General features: G+C 33.8%; 1 protein-coding gene across 1 annotated transcript in view; it reads left to right on the top strand.

The window, feature by feature from the left end:
* LOC114324261 (MOXD1 homolog 2) overlaps positions 1-23,122 on the top strand; it is a 623,307-nt gene extending 600,185 nt beyond the window's left edge. The window contains exons 5-7 of the mRNA XM_028272058.2: positions 3,933-4,762; positions 8,294-8,462; positions 9,529-23,122. Coding sequence (XP_028127859.1) covers positions 3,933-4,762; positions 8,294-8,462; positions 9,529-9,819 — 1,290 coding nt within the window. The 3' untranslated portion in view covers positions 9,820-23,122. The remainder of the gene's footprint in view (positions 1-3,932; positions 4,763-8,293; positions 8,463-9,528) is intronic.
* The last annotated feature ends 4,559 nt before the right edge of the window (positions 23,123-27,681 follow it).

The following is a 27,681-nucleotide window of genomic DNA, read 5'->3' as shown; positions in this document are numbered from 1 at the left end:
AACATTTACTGAGTTCTCTATTATTTGAAATAACACATGCACGAATATACTTGGCGAGAGGTGGAATAATTTTAAACAAACATAAAGGATGTATTTTCTAAATGACTAAATACACACACGGTTATTAACTTTTTATTATGAAAACTGAAAACTGTAATTGAAACAAATGAAAAAATTACGACATTAAGGAAGAATTTTTCAGTATTCAAGATGGTGCAAAAATGTAGTTGTTACATATAAAACTACGTAAAAATCTAGGGACTACTAGTAAAAACCAGTGACGACTGATTTAGAAAATAATAACTATAGAACCATCAAAATTATATAGAAGGAAGTAAAAAATGAAATTGAGCAATTTCTTGTCCCTCTTCTTGTTTTTCTTGATTCAGGCGAGACGCTTCTTGTATCTAGAACTTCGACTTGGAGCTATGTGCTGAGTTTTGTCCTTAAACTTTATTAAGAATTTATCTACTCTTAGTAAACACCTTCTTACAGGAAGTTTATGGAATTTTCCTGGGTCAATGGTAATTTTGTTGGTGACGCTACTAAGCATTTCACATTCTCACAGAACATGTATAGTAGGTGGTTATACGATTAGCGCATAATAGAGCAGAACTATAGTTGATGGTCGCCAAGATCCGATGAGGAAAGGGCACATGAAGAAGAAGGGAAATGAAAAAAGTTAAAATCTCTCGCGTGGACGACACAATATTGATGGTTTAAGATAAGGATGGTATATAAAGACCAGTTTACAGATATAACAAAGGAGTAAAATAATTTAATATGGTTCATTCCACCAACATACGTCTGTTTTGGATTATCGCGACAACGAATATTTCAGTGTGCAACATAAGAAGTACGAAAGTAAATGGCTCTAATAATTATTCAAATAAACAGCAATGTAATTTGCAATTTATTTTCGTTCTTCATATTTTCTACAATAAAATATTCGTTGTCGAAATAATCCAAAACAGACGTATATTCGTGGAATAGCGTATATTACAATTTTACCTCAGAAAATCAAACTATATAGATCAATTAAGATCCAACGGAAATGTTGACTGGGCATTGTCGTTTATGACATTGTCAAGCAATACAAAATAGGTAAGATGAATCAACCATGGTATAGGAAATTCAAAATGGAAGAATATACTGCTAAACACATCATATGCCATTGCAATGTGCTTAGTGATATGAGGCAAAAATTTCTAAAACTACCAATAAGGAAACTGTTGCGTTCATTGAAGCCAAAGGAATAATTTTAGGGGAGTGCATATAGATTTTCACTTTGGAAAAAATCAAACAAGATAGAACTTTTTGTAATTTCGTTAAGAAATATTTAATAAACAACATATCAAAAAGTTCTACTAGAGAAGTGAGTGCTTCATTTTTTATTAAACAAATGAACTGTGAAATTAGATGTTTTTTTTAAATAACTCCGAAAATATAAATTTTAGAAAAAAACTGATTAGACCATTGAAAAATTCAGAAAATTTTACAAAAAAAACCTTATATAAAGAATTTTCTAAAATTAAATGTCTATCTTTTATAATTTTTTATTTATAACGCTAAAGTCACCATTCTCACAAACATTGGCGCACTGTAAACTTACGGCGAAGTGCACGGTTGAGTAATTTTAATGTAATTCTTTAACAAATTGATTAAATAAAAATTTACAAATTGAACATGAAAGAAGAATAATTAAGCTATCTTATGGTTATAATAGAAAGAAATAAAATGTATGGGCCTAAGTACGGTGTGGGCGGAAAGTGAGCCTTACATGAATTTTGTTTAAAAATTATTTAAAAATGTGTAACTAATACAATTTTTCTCATAAAACTCTCAATTTTGTACAACTTACCTTTCAAGCATCTTTCTAAATGATGTTTCATTAAAAAAAAATCTCAAAAATTTAATTCAAATTTTATGACGTCTCAAAAATTGTAATTTTTGAAATCTTCGTAGTTTTATAGAATTACCACCACTTTAAGACGGAATTACTCAAGTTTGAACAGATCTATTACAGTTTTATAAGTTCTTTTTTAAAGCTTAGGATGTAATATTTAAAATGCACTAATTATTTTACTTTAAAAATGAAATGAACTATTTCTTTTTAAAAAAAATTAAGAAAGATAACAAAAATGTAATACAAAAACCGAACATTACCAGCTAAAAAAATGTTTATACAAAGTGATCAAAACTTTTTCTGTAAAATTTACCTAAAATACATTTAATAATAAGCTTCAACAATAACAAATGTTCAGCAAAAAAAAATTTTTTAGCTCTTATACAGTGTGTCTGCGTAACTTGGAACCTATTGATAACTTTTATTTTATCAGCTTTACGAAAAAAAGTTATTCTTTATAAAATACTCTGCATCATATATAATCTAAGATGCAATCATTAAATATCAAATTTAATTAATGTTATACGAGGTATGTCAAAAAATATGAATTTTACTCAAGAGTAAAGTACAACAAATGAAATAGAGAATGTGGAAAAATCCCCTTTTTTAAATCACTTAAAATCACTGAGTGTGTTTCAAAGATCTACATCTTTTGTTTTTTCATAAAGAGTAAAGTACCTTTACATTTCACAATATCGAAAATTGTTATTAAGAAAAGTTGTTTGGAATTAAAAAATTTGTTTTGGTGTTCAATTACATCCTTCTAATTAAAATACTGTAAATCATAAAGGCACTTAACTCTTAAGAAAAATTCATATTTTTTACATACCTCTTATAAAATTAAAAAAGTTTGATATCTGATGATTGTATCTTAGATTTTAGACCAGGGAGACCATTTTATGAAGAATAACTTTTTTTTCGTAAAATAGTTATCATAATTGTAATAAAATGATGATAAGTATCCGTAATTTGAGAAAAAATTGAAATTTTTTTTTTTCGGTTAGAATGATATAATTGTATATTTTAGACATAGTTTCTAGTTTCAAACAACTTTTCATAATAGGATTTTTTGATATTCTGGAATATAAAGGTACTTTACTCTTTAACGAAATTCATATTTTTGACATAACTCGTATAAAATTGATAAAATTTGATATCTGATGGTTGAGTTTTAGATTTTTGACTATCCAGAGCATTTTATTAAGAATAACTTTTTTTCGTAAAATTGATAATAAAAAAGTTTTCCATGTGGTTCCTAGCTACGCAGACACACTGTATAAGAGCTTCTGTATAAGAATTTTCAAATTGCAATGCCATATTCGGATTCAGCATAATCAAACACAAAATAGAACATATTTGATCAAAGTAAAATAATGAATTTATCGATATTTTTAAAATGATTTATACAAAACAATTGTTATTGTTTAAACAATTAATAAACAATTAGCGGCCAAATCAGCGAGTAGAACTTTTTACTTTGACATGTATATAAACTAACAAAAAAAGTTTTAGAAAAATATAAGCTTGTTTGAATTTTTCCGAAACATTGCATGCTTTCGTTCTAATTGCACTCCCCTATTTAAGTTTAATAAAAAAAAAACAGGATATGGTACAAAGTTCTTCTGATCGAGTGGCAGAGATAAATAGAATAAATAGAAGAAAAACGCGTACTGGTTTTAAAGAATGTTATTATGGCATACGTTAATAATCGTTTTTATGTCAATGTATATATTATTAAAATGTATTTACTTTAATTTTTTCGTCCCCCTCCACCATGTTGCATGTGATTTTTCAATGAATTCTTCTAACGTTTATAAGTTAGTGTTTTATTTTAATGTAATTTTTTACTATGAATTTAAAAGTATTCGGTAAATGGACTCTTAACAGGAGCTTAAGACAAAAATTGTAGATTAGAATTCTAAAAAATAATTTTTTTGATTCCCTATTTGATTTATTTTATTATTGTGATCATGTTTGTGATGTTAATATGTAAATATTTGTTTTAATTATCCCTTTTTTGTTTCAGTACGAACCACTTCAAGGTATCAATGGAGGAAATGGGCTCCACCACGTAGTCCTCTATGAATGCCAAGACAACAGTAACATTGAAAAGCTAGCAGATACACCAGGACGCCAATGCTATGACAGCCATTCCCAGCCATTTTCGTGTAACACAGTGGTTGCCAGCTGGGCAAGGGGATCAGAAGGATTTAGTTTTCCACCTGAGGCCGGTTACCCTCTAGATTCCCAAAATTCAAGATTCTATCTCCTAGAAACGCACTACCAAACACCTTTGGATGGAAGTATGGGTGCTTTGGATGGGTCTGGTTTAAGACTGTATTACACGCCAGAGCTCAGAAGACACGACGCTGGAGTTATTTCCATAGGAATGGACCCCAACTGGAGACACATTATTCCTCCCGGTCAACAGAAAGTAGTTTCATCTGGTCACTGTGTTTCTGCATGTACTCAGCAAGCGTTTCCTCATGGTGGCATCAATATGTTCGCGGTAGTGATGAAGACCCACAAAATCGGCAAGCAAGTAGCGTTGAAGCATATTCGTGGTGGTGTTGAACAACCTCCAATCGCTAGTGATGACAACTTGGACTCCGATTACCAAGAATACCGAAAATTAGGTGTGCCAGTGCGTATCTTTCCTGGAGATCATTTGATTACTCAGTGTACGTATAATAGTTCGGGGAGGACTGCTATTACGCTCGGTGGTTTAAACAGTCGCGAAGAAACGTGCTTAGTGATGGGGTTGTATTATCCCCGACAAAAGTTCCTTGCTGCTTGTCATAGTTTGCCTAGCTTACCTACAGTTCTTCATTCGTTGGGGATCCAAGAACTTAGTCCGTAAGTATCTACATTTAAAAAAAAAAATAAACTTTTAGTAGACATTAAAAAATACATATTTTTTACAAAAATCGATTTTTATATAAAGCACGTAAACTCGAATATACTGAAGTTAACAATTTGCTATTAATCGTATTCATTAAGCGAAACATAAGAAAGAATGGTTTTAGTATTTATACTCTTTTATACTCCCCTTTATAATCTGCTTTTCTAGATTTTATACTACATCTCTTTATTTTTCGTTTTTCCAACTAACCGTCAACGCTTAGGATGTTTTGATTTATCTTTTTTCTTTTTATGTATTTTGTTTTCCACGTATTTTGTTGAGAAGTTTTCTAGCAACAATATTATTCGTAATGCCTGTAGTTACATGGTAACAGACTTACGCCATTCCTCAATAATATCCTCAGATAATACGTCATTAAAAAAGACTAGACCATCGTTTATGCCAGCGTATCATTTTTAAGATCAACTTGTACCATTTTTAAGAGTTCAGTTGGGTTGTTGTCTGACGCAGTTTCTTTCTTTGTTTTTTCCGTAATTTTGTTGAATGAAGAATTCCAGATTTTAAAATTTCAAACCCTTCTTGATGTCCTCTGTATGTTTAGTCTGTCATCTTGGAACAATTCATTAATAATGACTGTTCAGTAATTATCTACGAGGGTAGTAGTGTGCTTCTTCTGGTTCTTAGTTCATCTGGAATTTGTTTCAGTTTCATAAATTTATCAACCACACCTGGAAACTAATTATTTCCATATTTTCTTATACTGCATTAAAGATCATACTTGTTTATCTGCATACAACTGCTTTATCAATATTTACTTTTTGTAGTGCTTGGCCAATTTCCTAGTTAGTTATTTTAGCCATCGTCACTGTTTTTTTACCGCTTGTTCGGTTGGTTTTGTTTGAATTTGTTTATATTGCTAAGTAATAGATTTATTATAATCGTTACCCTTTTTGGCTGTATATTTGGCTCGTTCTTGGATGTCTTACTTGTAACCTCTTTTTTTTTTTTTTTGAAAAATGGCTTTGGCAGAGCCAAATAGCCAGACTTGTTTCTGATTGATTGCAGATTCACAGTCATAAATTTCTTATAACATAAGTACATTCTACAATTTTATTTTTATAGATACATTGGTACATTGTGTAGCTTTTTTTTATTTTGTTTTTTTTTTAATTATTTTACTGTGTTTTTTTTAATATATATTTTAATTTGTGCGAAACACTTTTTTTACTTCTTTTTTTCTATTCTTTTTTATTTTTGTTCCTTTTTTTCTTTTTTTTTGTTTATTATTTTTTTTGTTATTATTTTATTTTGTGTTTTTTTTAATATTATTTTTTTAAATTTTTTCAAACCACATTAAAAAATTATGCCTATTTATTACATATTACGTTTACAACTTGTATTTACATAATTTAACATGTTTATAAATGAGATGAAGAATTTCCATATCATTTGTAAATATTAAAGTATTTAGGTTTATTGGGAAAAAAACATTTTAAATCTTTTAATTCCTTATAAAGGTCGTTTATGTTATTTATGTTTAAATGACATTCTAATATGACATGTGTTAGATCTCCGATTTTGCCACAAGTAAAATTGGGAGTATCTGCCAAGCCGATTCTATGCATGTAAGATGGCGTAAGAGCATGATTGGCTCTCAACCGATTAATGGTCTTTATAAAATGTCTGTTATATTCTGTGTAAAACCATCTTTTTGAGAATATCCTAGGGTTAACCTCTTAGATTAATTAATTAGATTAATTAATTAATTAGTTGTAACCTCTTAGAAACAAGTTTATCATATAGATCCTCCTTCTGATTCTTGTCCCAGATGGAGGGCTTCATGTAGGGACTTTCCCACAGAGTCTTAATTTGGTCTTCCCATCATGTGGGAGATCTTCCTCTTGGTCTTTGGCCTTATACCTTTTCTTCTACTACAACTAATTCCATGGCACCATTTCTTCTGGCTATGTGGCAGAAGTGATTTAAGTATGCTCGCTTTACTTTTTTTAATAGCCTGTCTTTTACATGAAGCTCCTTCAGAATTGTCAGGTTGGTTCTGTGCTCTGTCCACGACATGTGTAGAATTCTTCTGTAGACCCACATTTCTCCAAATTTTTTCTCCGAATGATCTGTTGATCAAGAACGGTCTTATAGTAGGTAAACTCAAAGGCAATGAATTTACTGTGGAACTTAATGATTCTGAAACGAACAAAGATAAATATATTGTGTGTTGCGGACAAAAGTATTGTATCTTCTAAAACCATCATTAAAAGCAAGAAAAAATATCTTTGAGGTAATAGAAGTTTTTATCATTAAAAAAAGTAGTCCTTACTCTCTTCAGATGGCAAAATCTTTGAATTCCAATTTAAAGTGACTTAAAGTAATTTTAGAGTGTTATATCCACCTACATCATAATAAAAACTATTGCCATATGAAATATTAAAATGAAGTTTAAAGCGCTTCTAACTCCAGCTTAAGTATCCATAAAATAGAATTTTAAATAGTTTTTCAATTAAAACTCCACTCGCCTGCAACAGCCGGCATAATCAAATGGGAACCAATTTGGGGCAATTTAAGTTACTATACAAATATCCGAATAAAACTACTTCGCAGCCCTGCACTGCAGTGAAAGAGATGGAAGTTATAAATGCAAGTAGTAAGCGATGAGTTTATGACACGCTCAAAAACTTTTAACTTTTAAACGTAAAATAAAATGCTAACCGTAACTTTGGGAATTAGCAATGAAAATTGTTCGGTACTAGTTAGTGTTGTTACTGCGGCTACGATGTAAAATGCCTACGGATGTGAGAGCGTAACAATAGAAATCAGCATGGAATATTCAAATGTACCTACAGAATTTTATAACACAGCGTTTTTTTACAATATATCTGTCCATACAATATTCGCTTATATTATCGTGATCGAAATCTCGAAAAGCCATGACTGCTAATAATCAGGGCAATAATTATCCTTACGTAGACCAGAAGTGATTGCAGTCGGTAATAATCCGATCGTATACAAGAAATATACTAAGGCATCGTTGCAAGTCGGGAGCTCAATGAATAAATCAAACTTACCACAGAATATGGGTTTTTTCACTACTCAATAGCTTATAAATTGACGTCAGCAGCATCACGACAACAAACTGAGCAATCGTCGTGTTTAATTATTTATACCTTTAACCAGACCAATTAAAAATTGAGTGCTAACATTAACATTCCTATTTAATATTGTTTGCAGTTGGTTGCACTTGTTTGTTTGTAACTTTTGTCTTTATATCATACGATGGTTTTAACTTAACAAAGTGGCTACAGGGCATATGTATTACACATTTCCGAGCTAGACTAAATACACCAGTTAATGATATAAACACTTATATAATAATGTCTCTTTGTACAGGGTTAATTAAAAGTTTTTAAGTGCTAGAAAATTAGAGTAAATCTCTCAATATGTTGTTGATCTATATGTAGGGAAGCACATAAATTTGTTTATTTATTTTATTAATAAGTTCTTTTTTGTTTCAGCGGATCTAATCCTGTAAGAATAACAGCACCACCTGAATTAGCAGGAATGACCTTAGAAACACGGCTAGTGTCCTACGACTGGGACAATCAGTTCCAAAGCTTTCAAGACGCGACGATGAAGGGCTCCTTTAAACCTTTGTGCTGGACTTCTCAAGCGACTCTTCTACCAGTAAGTAATATTTATATAACTGTTAACTTCTACAAAAATATTCGAAATAGTTAATCAAAACTCAAACAAAAATAAATATTATAACATCAGGAATCAGAAAATAGAACTACTTAATGAAAAAAATTTAGCATTTTACTTCAAAAATATATATTTATATATTATAAGTTATAAGTTCAAATTCATCAATTATAATTTATAACTGATGAATTTGAACGTTACTTGAGAAAAGTTCATTTTATATAAGAATAAAACACTGAAAACTTCCATGTAGTATATACAAACTTGCATATGTGGTGACTTTTCCAAAAATTTACATCGGTCACACTGGTAGAATCTTTAACAAACGTATTGCAGAACACAAAAGGACTTTCACTAATAGAAAAACAGCTTCTGTGTGCGCACATCACATTCTAGATCATGGTGATTATTTGAATGACCAATTTGAAGTTCTTTATATTCAAAATAAAGGCCTGAAGCTATCTTTATTAGAACCTATGGAAATTAATAAATTAAAAAATACAGATATAATTTTAGATGACCACCATGAGACAAACAGCTCTGCTCTCCTCTATTTATTCAGTTTACTTTAAGACTATTAGGTGTACACGCATAGTAAAAATATATCACTCGATCACAGGATTAGAGCGCCTCACGCTAGCCTGATTTTTCAATCCATTAGGGTACCGTGTTGGAGTTCTATTGCCCAAGACTCACACATGAAGAGCATTTGGCTGATGGTGTGGTTCTATCGCGCATTGGACTGCGGTGGAGTGATTCCTGTTTACACGAGTAAATACATTTTGCTTCAATGTATTGTTAAGTACATTCGATTGTATTTTTCAGGGGCTAACAAGTCTCACAGGCTGGGTTAAATCAAATTGCTTGCAAATACATTACTTGAGAAAGGTACTATACCGAAAAGGCTCTAGTGAAAATAAATAGTAATACATTTTGTAGAAATGTAGAAAACAGAAGGTTTCAGTGTCTAAGTCTTAGATTATAATGTCATAAAAGTTTATGTACTGAAAACATTATCATTTTCTTATCAATTTTCTTTTCTTTTCAGGACACCGACAAGGAGTCCCACTATCCCAACATATCCAGACCGTATGTAAAGAACGTGATAGATCAGTGCAACTACAGGAAATACAGTACGGAAGGTTGGCCAGGTGGTACACCATTGATCGAACTGGATGGTAACCACATAGAGGGCGCGGCACGCAGCAAAGTCTCGCGAAGCAGCAGTCCCGCAGTAGAAGAATCCCTTGGACTGAGCAGGTTCAACTCAGCACCTGCCCATTCTGTACATAGTGTCGTTATAGTGCTATCAGTATTCCTCGTGTGGTTTAATCGCTGAACAAACGCTGTTTTTAGGATTTTTAAATATTGATCTTCTCCTAAGACCTGAGAGACGTTTATTGTGAATTGTTTTTGTTTAAGTCATGTTTTAACTAGTCCGATCGGCCAGAGGTTTATTAGACTGTGACCAGTGTGTTAGTTGGTTTTTAAAATAAGTATGATGGTGTAAAGGTAAAGCGTTTAACGGCTGTGGTCAGGTAAGGATGTTTACTTGGAATAGTTATATGGTAATCTGAAGAAATGTAGTACAAGTTGTTAACCTTTGAAATAGTACTTCATATCGAACAGGTTTGGCAAACTAAATGATTTTTAATTACCTTCTCCAAATGAATGTGTCGTCATTTGCCTTAGGTTCATTTTGCCTTTTATACTGTAGAAAAACTTACAAACGGTCAACTATACGTTCAATAGAGTAACTTTAGTCTGATACTAGTCTAACACGGCCAGTGTTAAAGTTCTCGATTGGAATACAGACAAAAAGAATAATAATAATAAGTGAATAAAAGAAACACTTGGTGTATGATGTTGGATGAAGTCAAAAGAAAATAAATTTTCTTATTAAAGTACCATTTGTGTTACATCGGTTGGCTTCATTATAACTAAAGAAAATTTATAAAAATTGAATTCCCTCCTCTTCTTTGAGCCCTCGTCAGAGCGTGGCGGCATAGTGTTATCTTGCTCATTGGCTGCGATGCTGCACCAGATGGACAACTTCATGGACGGATTTTCCCACCAGTCTTCATTTGATCTGACCATCGTATTGGAACCTTCCTCTTGGTCTTTGGCGGTCTACATTTCCTTCTACTATTAACAGTTCCATACTTACCGTTCTTCTAACTATGTGACCAAAGTAATTCTTTTGTAGATCTACGTTTCGAAGGCTTAGATCCTACTTCTATCCATTTATTTGAGAGTATTATGTTTCAGCTGCGCATATAACAATGGTAAAAATAAGGGCATATTAACAAACCTGAGCTTAGTATTCCTTGTTATTGTTCTGTTATAGAACATATGTGTAGAATTAAATAGTACTAAAAATAGACTAGAAGTAATCCCGCTAGAAGCACAGGTACATATAGCATCGAAGCCATGATATACAAACTCGTTCTGCTAAAAATGCTGTTATATTTTTAGTTTAGCCTGCATTATGTACCTGTCATTCAACTTGTGCAGAGCGTAATTTCTAGGCGAATTTTTTTCTGCTCTGCAGTGAGTCAATTCCTAATGACGTGAGTCGCATGTGTCAAACATGTGAGTCAATCGTAAATAAAATTCTCTTTTCAAAAAACCTATTTTTACGTAATTTCAAGATTCTTAGAAATAAGAGACTCATGAATTGGCAATTAAAAATGTAGCCGGAATGAGAAGAGGGGTGACCATGTTCGGATCTCAATAACCTCAACAAGGCAAACCTTTGTTACAGTTTTGATACCACTTTGATACAAGAGGACTGATAATACCTTCTTCTTCTTTAGGTGCCATCTCCGCTACGGAGGTTTATCATATCTATTATCATAGCCATTTTAATTTTTGAGGCAGCATCTTTATATATTTGTTTTGAGCTGGATCCAAACCATTCTCTCAGGTTCTTCAGCCATTAAATCCGTCTTTTTCCGATGCTGCTTCTGCTATCTATCTTTCCTTGCATTATGAGTTATAAGTCGTAGGATGCCGTACTTCCCGCCCCGCATCACATGTCCGAGATACTGTAGCTTTATTTCTTTAATTGTATACTCAAATTCTTTCTCTTTACCTATTCTTTTCAGTACTTTATTGTTTGTAAATCTATCGACCCAGGTAACCCTACTATACAACTACTGTTAATACCAGATCCTCTTTAAAGTCAGCGTTTTGTACGAGACTGTATATAGTAGGTAAAAAAGTATCGAAGAATTGTATAATAGTCAATGGAAGATGTGCATAAGCAAATTGGCTACAATACGACTGGTAAAGAACAGCAAGTATCGCAGCCTTAAAATGAAACGACTCATTCAGATGGCCAGCAGCGCTTTCGATAAGATAAAACACGTATTATTATGCAATGGAAAACTAAGAATAAAATCAGGACGAGAGTATTGAGATGTTACGTATTCGCTGCCCTTTTATATGGAGTTGAAGCCTGGACAATTACGGACACAGCTGAAAAAAAAAGACTTGCCAGCTTTGAGATGTGCTGTTAGCGAAGAATTTGGAAAATATCATGAACACAAAACGTAACAAACACGGAAACATAAAAAGTGATGAAAAAAGAAAAAAAAATACTCACACTATGAAGGAAAGAAAAATCAGCGACTTTGGTCATATATTAAGAAATGAAAAATATGATTGACTTATTGGTTATATGTCCCAGGTATTATATTATATGTTATATATCCCAGGTATAAATACCTGGGACATGAAATTACGATTGGCAGGGATAACCAGACTCATGAGCTGAAGAGAAGAATCGGTCTTGGGTGGGCAGCATTTGGAAAACTGAGAGAAACTTTTAAAAGTGAGTTACCCACATGTCTAAAGAGAAAGGTATTCGATCAGTGCGTCCTCCCAGTCTTGACGTACGGATCAGAAACACTTACCTTAACTAAAGCCTCGGCTACCAAACTAAGAGTCACGCAGAGAAGAATGGAGCGGTCAATGTTAGGAATAACTCTGCGAGACAAAATCAGAAACGAAGAAATCAGGAGAAGAACAAAGGTGACTGACGTCATCGAGAGGATAGCCAGGTTGAAGTGGAGATGGGCAGGACACGTAGCCAGAATGACAGATGGGCGATGGACGAAGAGGTTATTGGAATGGAGGCCAAGAGAAGACAAGAGAAGCGTCGGTCGACCGCCTACAAGATGGACTGACGACTTAAGAAAGGTAAATAAAAACTGGATGAGGGCGGCGCAGGATAGATGGGGTTGGAAACGAGGGGAGGAGGCCTATGTTCAGCAGTGGACTTTTGAGGCTGGATGATGATGATTGGTTATATGTACAAGGAAAAATAACAGAAAAAAAGCGGTACAGGGAGACGACGCACGTCCTCGTTAAAAAATTTAAAGCAGTGTGTAGTGGAAAAAAAACAATGAAACTTCAGAACCGCTACAGACAGAATAAAATGGCCATGATGATCGCCAATGTCCTTAGAGCATGAGACATATGAAGAAGAAAAAACTGTTCCGCAGAATAATGACTAGAAAAAAAGGTATTACTAGCACGGGCGCCCATATAAAAATTTTTAGAAGGGGGCCAGACGTGAAGATGTTGCAGACACATCACATTTTGTATACTTTGGATAATAATATATAGTTTAAAGTTTTAAAGCATCTGAAAAGATAGGGAGGGCCACGCCCCCCACCCCTGCCTATGTGTATGGGCGCCCATGATTACTAGCAATAAAGGTAACTCAGGTTAGCTGATATTTGCGTCATTGTTAACAGTTGTATTTTAACGTCTGCGCTTGGATTGATAATCAAATTCATTAGCTTAATTTTATCACCCAACTTCAAGGGTAACTTCAAGGGAGTTACCCTTCACTGGGTAACGTTATCACAGCTAAAGACATCTCTACATTTTAGTTGAAATAATTAATTATAAACTATCAAAAAATAAAAATGTGGGCCAAGGATGTCATTGGAATATTAGTAATATTCAGAGTCACTTAAATTTGGATCCCTGTTCCCAAAATGTATTCTATGTTCATAAAATACCGATTTAGATTAAAAAACATTATCAGTAAAAAAGTGTCACGCTTTTTCTCTATCTGAAGGTCATAAAAAGCGATTTAAAAGACCATTAACAAAAACCCCGTAGCCATTACACATTCAGGACAGACTACTTTTGTGATTAGTAGACTCAAATGGGACATGGTTGATTAGATTTAAATTTATAGTCATTGTTTCATTTTTCCCCTTCATTGAGTCTCTTGTTACTTTTTACTTAATGGTGTGTCGTCTTTATTATTTACGGTAAAGGAATCGACTGGGAACGTAAATAAAAACAAAACATTGGCTCTGTAGATAACACCCAAATATTTATGGGGAGCTTGTACAAGGTGTAGTTCAACTTGTATGGAAGATACACAAATCACAATAAAAATGTTTAGATTTGAGACTTTTTCGAACACCTCAGGACTTAAATTCCAATTTTAAATAGATATTATTAGATGAGAATTGTTAGAATCTCACATTTGTGCCTTTTATCATGCTCGAATAATAACATGTGGGAGGTTATTGATGGCTTTGTACCTGGACCCTCATTTCTCTGCCAGGGGGCACACTAAAGAAACTAAATTTTCTTCAGCTATTATGTATCTTGTTTTATTCAAATTTATTCATGTTATGAGTTTAGATTTGGATGTTACTGAAATTTATGGGTTGTATTTGGACTTATATATTTTGATTAAGTTTATTACAACCAACGTATCTGTTAGCCGTTTTGTCTTCAACAAAATTACTTATAATATGACATAAATTTTGTTTAATTTTATTAATCAATCGAAAAAATAAAACTTGAAGCCGGAATTAATTTGAGTCTTATTTGTGTCAAGACTGACACGTCTTTTCACGTGTATATAAATGTTGACCATAATTTCTTGATATAGGTATGCTAATTTGCTTGCTTCTGCTATTGTTTTTCTCGTCTTATGAATGATTTTCGCCACGCATGTACGCAATTTTCTCTAGGTCTCCCTCTTTTTTTTGTATCCTTACTTTCCATATTTTCTTCACCGGTATGTTATATTTCGTTCTTTTTATGTGTCTCCACCAAATTTATTGTTTTTCTTTAATATACCTACTTTAGTACCTACTGATTTTGTCTTAAGGTCTGTCCGTATATCTGTTTCTTATTCTGTCTCTCATTGCCACTCCTCTAACTATTCGTAAATATTTTATTACTAGGGCTTTCATCTTACTCTTTAGTTTTCTGGGTATTATCCATTAGCTAAGAACTAACTTTTATGGTTTTTAGCAACTTCCCATCTGTACCTATTCTTCTCTGACTATTTTCGTTGGTGGTGTGAGTTGTCAAAGTTATTGTCAAGATTCTTCTATAAAGCCAGAGTTCAAAGGTATCCAAAACAAGGGTTCAAAAATTGACCATACATAGCAATGCAGAAAAAGACATCTAAGGCTGATATTAATGCTACTGTTACATAATAATCTTTTCATTTTGATAAAGCCTTATAGGGCTACCTCTATTCTTGCTCTTTCTTCTTGTTTATAATCAAGTTCATTGTTGAACCAGCAACCAAGATATTTATAACTATCGGTTTACCTACGTATTCCAGCTGTTGGTGTTTTACATAAATACATTGGAAGGGGTAAAATTTTAATCTCTTTTGATATTTTCGTAACTTTGGTTTTAGCAGTATTGATTTTCATCCCCATTTTTCCACAACTCTCAGTAATCATATTTAACAGTATGTGGAGACTACGGTCCGAATCAGTCATTAAAACAGTGTCATATGCATCGCGGATGTTATTTACTTTTTGACCGTTATCCTGATTCCTTCTGAAGAGTGCGAGTATTACCTCAGAGTAGACATTAAACGGTATCGATGATAGCACATAATCCTGTCTGATACCTCGTTGTATTTCAATTGGTCTTGACGTGATACCATTGTTCTTTATAGCTCAAATTTCCAACTAAAAATTGGAATGATACAAGAATGAGCAAGACCATTAAATTAAAGGGAGATTATGTTCAACATCTCCTGACTACTTAAGGATTGTCTGAGCGTTCTCACTGCATTGATCTCTCTCCATTGGGTGTGAGTCGACCTTAAGTTGGTCCATTGTGTATATCTAAATATTGTCAAAATGCAAAATGAACCAAATAGGTTAAAGGCTTTGGCTAGTTATTTCTCCTTATACATATTTGTAAATTTGATACCATTTGTGGATGACTCCTTTTGTCAACAATGTCATTTTTAAGTAATGAAGTAGTTAAAAGTATATACACTGTTGTAGTTTCAATTATTAAAGTTATATATGTGTAAAATTTTAAATATTGCTTAAGACAATCAAAAAATACTGGACTCTTTTCTCGTACGAAGAAAATGTAAGATTCATTTACTGTTCGATTTAAAAAATTGTTGCTGTTGGTTTGAGTAATCATTATTTTTATTTTTAACCCTAATGTTTAAATTAAGTTAACTGCTTTGCTGATAACCCAAATAAAGAAGATGGATTTTGCATTTCCTTTGTAGGCACTCAAGAAAGGAACCATGATATGATTAAAGTCTTGATAATTTGATATAAGAATATAAATATCCGTATTGTTTCTAGGTACTACATGTCTTCAGTCACAAGTTGTTAGTAGCGTAAACTATATATAATAAATATTAAGTACCGATTAAACGCTTTACCATGTTTCAAAAATCGTTGCGGCAAATTTGCCGGATTGGACATGAATATACGCCGCGAATGGTCTGTGATGCAAGTAGATATAAGCACTTTTTCGAATTTCTGTTTCTTCAACTGCTACTACACGTAGTTGCGCTACTATTGTTAGTTCGCGTCTTGAGTTCCCTAATCTGATTGTTAGACTGACACAATGAGTTTAAAAAGAGCTATCAAAGGCTATAGCGGAATAAGTTGTAAAATCTGTACTAGGTGAATTCTTATTTGGGATTGGGCATTCGAAAGTTCATATTTAGAAATCCATTTAGCCAAAATTTGAGCTCACTAGGTGGCTCCAGTGGTTCCCAATCGCAAAAAATGTGTTTTCAAAAAAAAATTCTGAGTGATCCTTGATGAAACACAGATTTTTTTTCAAATTGTTGGATCAAAATTGAACTCAGGAAAAATATTTTAATTTTTCAAACAATTTTTAGGATATTATAGGTAATTTTTAGCAAATTTCCAAATAATTATTTGTTTTCCGTTCAATAGCTGAGTTAGATTTGTCATTTTGTTTCATCAATAATGAAGGGCTTACTTACGTGCTTAAAATTATTTAAAAAAATCATCAAAAATGCAGTTTTTGAGTATGTTACATCTGTCTGAAAATGACCAATATGATTATGCTATTACAAACAATTGAATAAATAGGTTAAAAATCATCATCAGTTAATAAAATAATTCTAGCCAGAATGATCGCCAATATTCGAAACGAATATGCATAGTATATGCTAAAAACATGTATAAAAACAACAAAAAAAAAATAATTCAATAGTTTTCCAAAAATTACCTACATAACCTAAAAATTCTCAATTTTGTAATTTTGATACAAAAATTTGAAAAAAATCAGTGTTTTCGGTCATAAAAATGTGCTTTTTTCAAATTTTTAAAAAATAATTTTTTCAAATTTTTTAAGGCAAAGTATCGCGCAGGAACAAATTTTTTGAAAAAACACCTTTTTGCGGAAGAGAACTCCTGGGACCACCTAGAGAGCTAAACATTTGGCAAAAGAAGTATCTAAATATGTACTCTCCAGCGCCAATCCCAAATAAGAATCCAGCCGAGTACAGATGTTACCATCTTATTCCGCTATAGCATTTAAACAAGCATGTTCGTTGTAGCTTGTAATTATTGTTTTGTAAATATATTGTACTGTAACTTTAGGTGTAATAGAATGTTCTATATTACAAAAAAAATCAAAGTAAAAGTTATCATAATATAATAAATAAACATAAATAAAAGAAAAAACTGTATGCTGCAGATTCTATTCCTAGGTGTCTTTCATTATTTAGTCTGATCCGTAATATATCAATGATGAGATACATTTTTATTGCATCTTTTATGGGTTTCCTCGAGCGGTACCGACAAACTGCGACCGTAACACTGCGATGAATGACGTCAGATTACGGTGGAAAATTCAAGGTTCTTCACTGCGGCAATGAAATGTGCAAACTCAGCAAGCGGTGGCTGCCAACGCATCTTTGGAAACCACTCATTCATCGCAGTGTTACGGTCGCAGTTTGTCGGCGCCGCTTTCGAGGAAACCAAGGCTTTAGTTGTCTCCATAATTTCTTCTCTGTTTAATAAGGCCCATTTTAGTAGCCAATAGCCAATATTAGTTGCAACTTGAAGAGTATTGTTTTTGCCAAAACATGCATTGCTTGTAGTCTACATTACGTAGCTCATAGCCAATCTTAAAAAAATATATTTGTGGCAGATTGACAGTTAACCTACGACCACATATGTGTTGACTGTTGACCGGCTGGGGAAAGAAGAGGAGACGGATTAACGGACGTCTGTCAGAGACATTTTAAAAACTCTGAAAAGAACTGTCATAGTTTTCTTACTGGTTTTAGTATGTAGTTTGTTGTAAATAAACTAATAAAATAGTTTAAAGTGTGCCCCGACTACTTTGCATCCCGCAAACCGGCCACATTGGTGACCCCGACGTGCCAAAATTGGACGTCACACTGTTACACCTGTGACACCTATAGGAATGCCAGACGATCGATTCGCACACATACATGTCGACATTGTGGGCCCACTTCCAACAAATCACAACTTTCGATACCTGCTCACAATCATCGATCGTTTCACGAGATGGCCCGAGGCCATACCTATCTCGGAAATTACAGCCGAAGTTGTTGCGCAGAAGCTCCTTGAGGGATGGATATCTCGGTTTGGTGTGCCAGCAACCATAACAACGGATCGACGTAGGCAATTTGAGAGCCACTTATTTCGCCAGCTCAATAGATTGCTAATAGGTGTACAACATATTTAAACCACTGCCTACCACCCACAGTCAAACGGATGTATTGAACGTTTCCACCGAACGCTCAAGGCTGCTCTCATCGCCGCGGACACAGTATCGTCGGTTGAGGCCCTCCCTCTGGTCATGCTAAGCCTTCGAAACACTTTTAAACAGGACATTGCGTGTACAGCCTCCGAGTTAGTGTATGGTACCCCAATATGTCTCCCTGGACAGCTGCTTATCCCTAGTGCTGCTACACCAGACGAGCATAGTTTTGTCCAACGACTACGTCAGACCATGGGAGCATTGCGGCCTGTACCGACGAGCAATCATTCAGTCCGCACTGCCTTTGTCCATCCGGATCTGCAAACTACGAGTCATGTCTTTGTGCGGACTGATAAAGTAAAGCCTCCGCTTACACCTCACTATACCGGCCCGTTCAGAGTGTTGGAACGAAGTGACAAGTTTCTAACTGTAGATGTCAAAAATGTTCCTCAGCGAATTTCCATGGACCGACTCAAACCAGCATATATTCCAGCGGCCCAACAGGTGCAGGAAGAACATGTATATGCCAACCGTCCGTCTGATGAGTAACACAGGTCAACATTGCCGTTCGAAACCAGTAGGTTCCTCACTGGAGGGGAGCCCTGTGGCAGATTGACAGTTAACCTACGACCACATATGTGTTGACTGTTGACCGGCTGGGGAAAGAAGAGGAGACGGATTAACGGACGTCTGTCAGAGACATTTTAAAAACTCTGAAAAGAACTGTCATAGTTTTCTTACTGGTTTTAGTATGTAGTTTGTTGTAAATAAACTAATAAAATAGTTTAAAGTGTGCCCCGACTACTTTGCATCCCGCAAACCGGCCACATATTGTATCTTTTAAAAGAGGTACTACAAAACATCAGCTTTCTTTTCATGGCATCAGAACCATTAAACGCTTGATTTATTTCAAGCGATTTATTTTTAGGGAGGTATTTTCTTCATTCCTATTCTAGTAAATTAATAGATTCAAAATGTTCTTTGCTGCTCCTTCAGCCTGCTAAGGACCACGAAGATTTTTTCATTTTTCTAATGACTGAATTTTCCTCCTCTGCCAGTAGGTTTTCATCAAGGAGGTGAGGAGCTGGGATTGTGTGCTAGGATAAGATTCTTAGTAGATTTCTAGCAAGAGTCACCAATGACAACATGGTAGAACGAAAAGTTGTAACGTGAATACTGGAGGGAAACAGATCTTTTTTTGCAACATGTATGAGGTTAAAACTTCTCCCATGAGGTGCAAATATCCAAATATACAAAACCATAATATGATCAGCAGTCACGCAGGGAAGCAAAACATGGACGCTAATAAAAAATAATTAAATAAATTATATTATGGCCCGTACAGAGATAGCGCCACAAATGATTGGAGATGCAGAATGCAGATACAACAACGAGTAGTTATAGTCTGTCAATTGCCTTAGAATCCATCATGTTTTGGGTATAACCAGATGGGAAAAGATCGGTAGAATGGCTTATAAAAAGGTGGAAAGATACAGTCAGTGATCTGTGGTAAATGGGAGTTATGCAGTTGGAAATAGCGACATAAGATGACAATAATGAAAGGAAATAGTAAACGCGCAAACACTCACGAAGATTTGTAAACTCTATTGAAGATGATGACACCATTATACCTGTTTAGTAAAATATCTCATTAATAGGCTATAAAGGTTGAAAAATATATAGCTACATCTTTTAACTGTTACAATTGATGCTAGTTGTATTAAATTTTGTAAATTGTGGTTTTTTTCCCTACTAATTGGATGAAAATCCAAAACTCCTTTGGAATTGCTGATTGGAAAACACTCAATATTTTTGTCCTGTCACTACTATTGTATCTTTATTTTACGCGTACAATAGAAAGCCCTGAAACCAAAAATTCAAAATATATTATCTGATTATGTTTTATCCAAAAAAAAAAACATACTTTAGATTGATTTCTTGTTAAAGAAAATATTATTGTTACCAAAAAAGTCACTTTAAGTTTGTTTTTGTTTGTTGGAGCTTCTATATATACGAAAATATATAGCGCTTAAGATATTGGTGATGAATATTTTATATTCTGCCTTGTCGTTGATACAAGGATTGATTTATAGAGCTACTCTTTAAAGCTTAGAGCCTGTACACATGAGCGCTTAAGGCAACAGTTTACCTATTCAACGCGCGCTTTCATGTGTACGATACTATTTGTTCCTTGGTAACTTGAAATGCGTCGGTACACACATGCAAGCCGAGCTGTTTGCGAACGCTATATTCATATGATGTGTATGGCGGGACGAACCGCTTACGAGCCGTTCGTTCATCGCTCATCATGAACCATGGTGGCCTGTCGTTTTTGGGAAGAACACACGGATATTCACAGTTCAATTTGGACGGCGTACGCAGCGATATTGTCTGTTTGTGTCGTCGAATCGGGATTGTGTGAATGACATCTTCCTAGAGATAAGAAACGTAAGAAACACAATATAATAAATTTTTATTTTATAGTTGAGAAACAAATAATTGCTCTCTTTATTTCCATTTAGAAGGTGACTTTGAGATAAAATTACAAATTAAATGAATCATTTACATAAACTTCGCACAAGTTGGTTCGTAGTTGGACCCTCGTCGCTTTCCACAGATCGTGATGAGTTCGCAGTAAATATATTTTCAATAAACTGTACGCGAGCAGTTCGCAAACCGTTCGGCTCGCATGTGTGTACCGACCTTTAGGCAAACGCGGCTTCTAACGCGCTCATGTGTACGGGGTCTTACCATTGAAATAAAAATGGCTTAAACCTGCATATTATAAACTAATCGATAGCTTCTTTTAACTCATTGTGTCGAGACATTCTCATTGTTGGATCCCTTTTTGTATTTATATGTAAATTCTATCAATTTCTATTGTACAGGATGCTCTTTGACGACTAGAATATACGACATATATACGTTATTATTTATTTATTTTGTAAATATGTACAGCTGATTTACCAGCAAGATAATTTTGATATGTATATAATATGAGTATGAATATTCCAAATTTTCATCACAATAAATAACTTGATATATACTGTCAATAATAAAACTACGTATATAAAGAAACCTATTACCATATTTTAGCCATAAAGAACAATTAAATTGTTTTTTTTTCTTCATATTGTACACTCTGAAAAATGTTGAACATTCAATAACTATAACTTTCTTCTCCTTTCTACTTTTTTTTGTTCATGATCAAAGTTCAGCATTATTTGAACTATTATTCCTTATTTCTTCAGTTTTCCGAAGGTATGATATGGCTAACGTTATTTAGCCTGGCCCTATGTGATATTCCCCTGTTCCACGTGTCCATTTTGTTAGACACAATTTATTCATTTACAGTCGATGCAATTGTCGTTGAGAAATTGCGAGAACAAGAACTTATCTTTGCCATCAGTTTTTTTCTTTTCAGGGTTCGCTGTTCCAACTCTATCCTTCGTCCTCCACAGTTTTTATTCCTACGCTTAAGGTGACATACCATTGAATCTTTGTTAAGACTTTAGTCACCCTGGCTCCTTCTTTCCTTCTTAATCTGCCGTACATGACTCAAGTCCTTTGATGACTCGTCCCTTGCTTTAGCAATGCTATATAACCTTTTCTTCCCTCGGGTGTTCCAACTCTTCATACAGCTATCTAGTCGATCTTTCCTTAGCAGTATCTACCTACAGCGCGATGTGCTTTCCTCTCTGCTACCTTGTAGACCTCCTTACCTTCCCCAGTTTTAGACCTGTCCTACTCATTTGTAGCCTCTTTCGTCTCTCTAACCTTCTGTTGAACTTTATCATTCCACCACCATTTTTTTGCCCTAGGAGGTCCTCTACCAGATGTTTTTACTTCCAAAATAAGTATTTTTCTAACTGTTTAACCTCGTGCACAAAATAATTCCACCAAAAGTCTTCAGTATATGTGGGTTAAGTAAAGTTTAATATTATTTTCAAAGTATATAGTGACCAAAAATTATGAAAAGAATGTAGAATTGCTCATTCTTCCTAATCTACAATGATAACCTAATTTTCCTTGTTTTATATTAATAACCGAGGCGTCAAAAAATGTTTGTTAAATTGTTGTCCTCTTAATCATCTTCACTGGAATGAAAATAAGTGGTATGTCTGCTGTTATAAATTATACAGGTAGACCATTGTTATCATTCTAGCTGAGTGTATCTACGTTAAAAACATTTTACATAGTAGTACCAGCTATTTGAGAGATTACTTAGCTGGGTGCTGTTGTTTGAGGTGTGGAATTTCATAAACAATGGATCTATCTGTTACATGAAATGATCCCTTGTTTATGTAATTTCACACCTCGAAAAAATAGTACCCCGCTGAGCTGAAAATAAATGAGTCTCTTAGATAGCTGATAGCTGGTACCACTATAACTGCCAATTTTTATTTGAAATGTCTTATTTTAGCGGTCATAGGTAATCCTGTACGTTTGTAGTCTGACTGGTGCTATATATAGTTTATCTTTTTGTAAATGTCTTGTAATTAATTTATTATTGTATACATATTATTTGTTGGATAGGAAACCAATCTTCTTGTACAGTGTAGATAACTTGTGTAATATATTTTATAAATAAATCTCGATGAATAAATATCTAGCAATAATTTTTTGTTTTTCATTCGTTTAATATTTGCCATCCCTTTTAAAAAGCTTTTAGCGTTGTTCAACAAAAATATGTTGACGAACATATGACGAACTCTAACGAAGTCAAAGAAACTTAAAGAAATTACCTACATTCAGAGAAAAAGAACTCCTCACTTTATGAGAAACTCCAAAGGTAAAATAATCCTCGACTTGGATGTAAAAAAGGAAGAATGGACTAACTATATAAAAGAGCTCTTCCTGGATACGAGGCCACCACTTAACACCACAAAGTATACGAATACTGGTCCTAGTATTTTAAAAGCGTATGTAGAGAAAGCCACCAAACAGCAAAAATGGGAAATCTCCAGGCCCTGACCAAATACCATCAGACTGGCTCAAACTTCTGGATGACGACAATATCTCACAACTAACAAACATTTATAACCATATATGTTATAGTCAAAGCCCGAATTTCAGGCACTCCTAGGTTTGACTAGGCAATCCTCAGGTCTCACTGACGATCTTAGTCAAAGCCCGAAATAAAGTTACAGTTTCGGCCTTTGACTAGTATATAGTCAAACCTAGGAGAGACTAAGTTGGTCAGGCAAAGGCCGAAATTTAATTATAAGGAATCAAACTAGTCAAACCCCGATCAGATATTAAAATTTAATTTGTTAGATTAGGTTTAAAAAACGTTATTTTTTAATTTTAATGTTTCTTATTTTTATATGTTGCAATTAAAATAAAAAAATAGTGTTTATTCTCACATATTGAGGCATTATGGCATTTAGAGTTGCACAATACGTTAGACCTTTTAGGTACACTTAAATAATTTTGAAGAGCATTTTTTATTGCATTTTATAAAACCTTGACCTGTAAATTTAGAAGTTTTTGTACTAATTTCTCTTTGAGACAGCTTAACGTCTGGAACATCTTCGAAATTAAGAAAATTCTCTTTGTATATTTGATTTCTTGAAAAAGTGTGTTTATTTTTCCTAATTTCGTACCAACTCTATATAAAACGTCAATTGTTTTATCTTGCATGATATCCAAAATATTTCGAGCATCTCTTTTGACCCTATCAAAGCGGGGTAGAGGTATTATTACAGTTTTTCTGATCGAAATTGAAGGAATTTTTTTTTCAATTAATTGATTCATATCATTAACCTGGCAAGAAGACCTTTACTCGCCTTTCCTTTATTTATTTTAATCTTTTCTGTCTGTGCACAACGCATGCATGTACCTTTACTGTCAAAACCTTTATAGTATAATTACAAATTATGCACGTATGTGCGTCAGAGCTCTCTTTTTAACAAGTACAATAAACCACTTCTGAAGAAGTAATCTGAATTGTTTCACAATTTTCTTCCTATCCTAGTGACGACGGTCCAGGGGCTTCCTTAGTATTGTGGTGATCCTTAGTTTTTTCTCCGATTGCAATATCTTCTTTCACAGTTGACGATGACATTCCCATTCCATCTGTTTGTGCTAAAATAAAATTCATATACTTAGTCATACCAAATTACGTTTTTCAAGAAATCAAATAAGAGAATGCAAAGAGAATATTCCTTATTTCGAAGATATTCCAGATGTTAAGCTGTCTTTATAAAAAGAAATTTGTACAAAAGGTTCTAAATTTGAAGGACAAGGCTTTATAAAATGTAAGTGTAAAAGGTCTAACGTATTGTGCAACTCTAAATGCCATACCTTTACTGCTTCAACATGTGAGAATAAACACTAATTTTTTTTATTTTTATTACAATATAAAAATAATAAACATTAAAATTAAAAAATTACGTTTTATTAAACCTAATCTAACAAATTACGACATTTTAATAGCTGATCGGGGTTTGACTAGTCAAACCCCGATTTCATAAAATTAAATTTCGACCTTTGCCTGACCAACTTAGTCTCTCCTAGGTTTGACTAGTCAAAGGCCGAAACTGTAATTTATTTCGGGCTTTGACTAAGACCGTCAGTCAGACCTGAGGATTGCCTAGTCAAACCTAGGAGTGCCTGAAATTCGGGCTTTGACTATAACATATATACGAGACTGGAATGATGCCACAGATATGGTTAGAGTCTACATTTATTCCACTCGCAAAAAAAACCTAATACATACTCATGTAAAGAATTTAGACTAATTAGTCTCATGAGCAACTCTCTCAAGCTAGTTCTTAAGATAATTCTTAATAGAATCAAGCAGAAATGTGAAGAGACAATGGGAAACAAACAATTCGGTTTCAGAGAAGGATTGGGAACAAGGGAAACTTTGTTCTCAATGTTAACATTACTTCAATGATCATGGGAAGTACAGAAACCAATTTACGTCTGCTTTATAGATTTTGAGAAGGCGTTTGATAGAGTTCAACATGATAGGTTGTTTGAATATCTAGAAACGATTGTAATAGATGATAAAGATCTGAGACTTTTACAACATCTATATTGGAATCAAGAAGCTTTTATTCTGGTAGACGGCAAAGAAACAGACAAAATTTGCGTTCAAGGAGGTGTCAGACAGGGTTGTGTGTTATCCCCAACTTTGTTAACGTGTACTCAGAAATAATTTTTAATGACGCCTTGGAAGGACAATGTGGAGTTCGAATCGGGGAAGAAACTATTAACAACATCAGATATGCAGACGACACCGCAATCATGGCTGAAAATATCGAAGATCTTCAATTCCTTATAGATCGAGTCACTAGAGAATGCTCCAATAACGGACTTAACATAAATGCAACAAAGACAAAGTTACTTGTGGTTAGTAAACAAAACGTCGGCCCTATGCAACTAATTGTCAGTGATGAACCAATAACAAAAGTTAACCATTGTAAATACCTAGGACGTTGGATAAACGAGACACTAAATCCGGATGAAGAAATTAAAACTCATAAAAATTGCAAGAGGAGTATTTATGAAACTTAGATCTATTCTGAGCAACTCTCAGTTGAACTTACAACTAAGAATCAAGTTCCTAAAATGTTATGTGTATCCTGTATTACTATATGGATGTAAAACATGGATCATGAAGGTTAACATGATGAACAAATTAGAAGCCTTTCGAGATGTGGTCGTATCGTAGAATGCTCAGAATATCTTGGATTCAACGCACTTCAAACAGAGAAGTCTTAAACAGAGTAGGTCAAGGCGAAGGTGATTTAACCAAGATGATAAAAAACAGAAACCTTCAATATCTGGGGCATATATGAGAGGTAGCAGATGCAGGATGCTGCAGTTAATACTCAATGGAAAGATCGATGAAAAAAGAGGAATTGGTCGGAAGAAATATTCATGGCTCGGAAACATGCCGTAATGCGTACATGCGGCATGTAACAAAAAAATTGTGACATGACGCACAACATCGAGAACGATATTGGCAAATTGTTATGGAAGCTGCCCACGCCTAAAAATTTGGGCACGGTACTTAAAGAAGAAGAACGAAGTCAGAAAGAAATTTAAATTAGACTTGGTGTGAGACAGTGATGCGTATTATCGCCAATTATTTTTAATACCTACTCGGAAGAGATGCTGAAAAATCTCTTGACGGTGAAACAGCTCCAAAAAGTTAAATGGGGTTCCCATTAACAACATTAGATATGCGGATGACTCTGTCATCTTAACCGAAAATATTAAAGATTTTCTGAGGCTGGTTAGAGGAACGTGGAGAAGAATACGGCCCAACAATGAACGTCAGGAACACAAAATTTATGAGAATATCGAAAACTCAAAGATACCTTCGAGGAAGAAACGAGAATCTTCACTCAAAAAAATTTAGTTCGTTGTATTGATTAACAGTGATTATTGAATGGTATTTCGTTGTAACAACAATTTAATTTTTTGTTTCAACGACCTTTTAGACATTGACGAATGTATTTGGTTATTGTCACAATGATTGAATAATAATTGTGAAAATAACTAGAGTACATTAATCAATAACACTCAATTTGTTCAGTTAATAACTTAGTTTCGTATATTTAATAAATAATGTTAATTCTGGCAGCAACTCACTTTCTTGATTTCGTAAATGACAAGCAATTACCTTGGTTTATCGTGACAACGTACAGATTTCATTAAAACAATGTACAAATGTTGTTAATATAGAGTAATATATGATTATTGTATAGATGTAAACTGATTGTTGTGACAACGAATGCATTAATCAATCTACTACTGCGTTTAATAACCACAATCAATGCGTTCATGGTGACAATAAACGTAGTTGTTGAGACAATACATGTTTTGATTGACCATTTGAAATGTAACGGCTTTTCTTTATCGTGATACCCCTAGCTTCTCTGTGTTACCATTATTTAAAAAAGAATTCTTTGTTAAACATTGCTGTTACCTCTGTCGAAGTTCCGAATAATAATTTCATTTCGTTTCCAAGTGTAGTCCGTAGTAGAAGGAAGTTTTCGTGTGTCTATTATCGTGAAATTTCGGTCGAACTATTTTTAAGTTTTTTTCGAATCCTGAGAAAACTAATTAGTATTATTGAAAATTTAAAAGCAGAATAAAATATAACAGTATTATCGACGGTCTGAAGTCCCTGAGAACTTCTATAATGATTATTTTAATAAGT

Source organism: Diabrotica virgifera, chromosome 7 (assembly GCF_917563875.1).
Source record: "Diabrotica virgifera virgifera chromosome 7, PGI_DIABVI_V3a".
NCBI lineage: Eukaryota > Metazoa > Arthropoda > Insecta > Coleoptera > Chrysomelidae > Diabrotica > Diabrotica virgifera.
The sequence above is the reverse complement of the archived record's forward strand: the minus strand, read 5'-3'. Positions and strand labels throughout refer to the sequence as shown.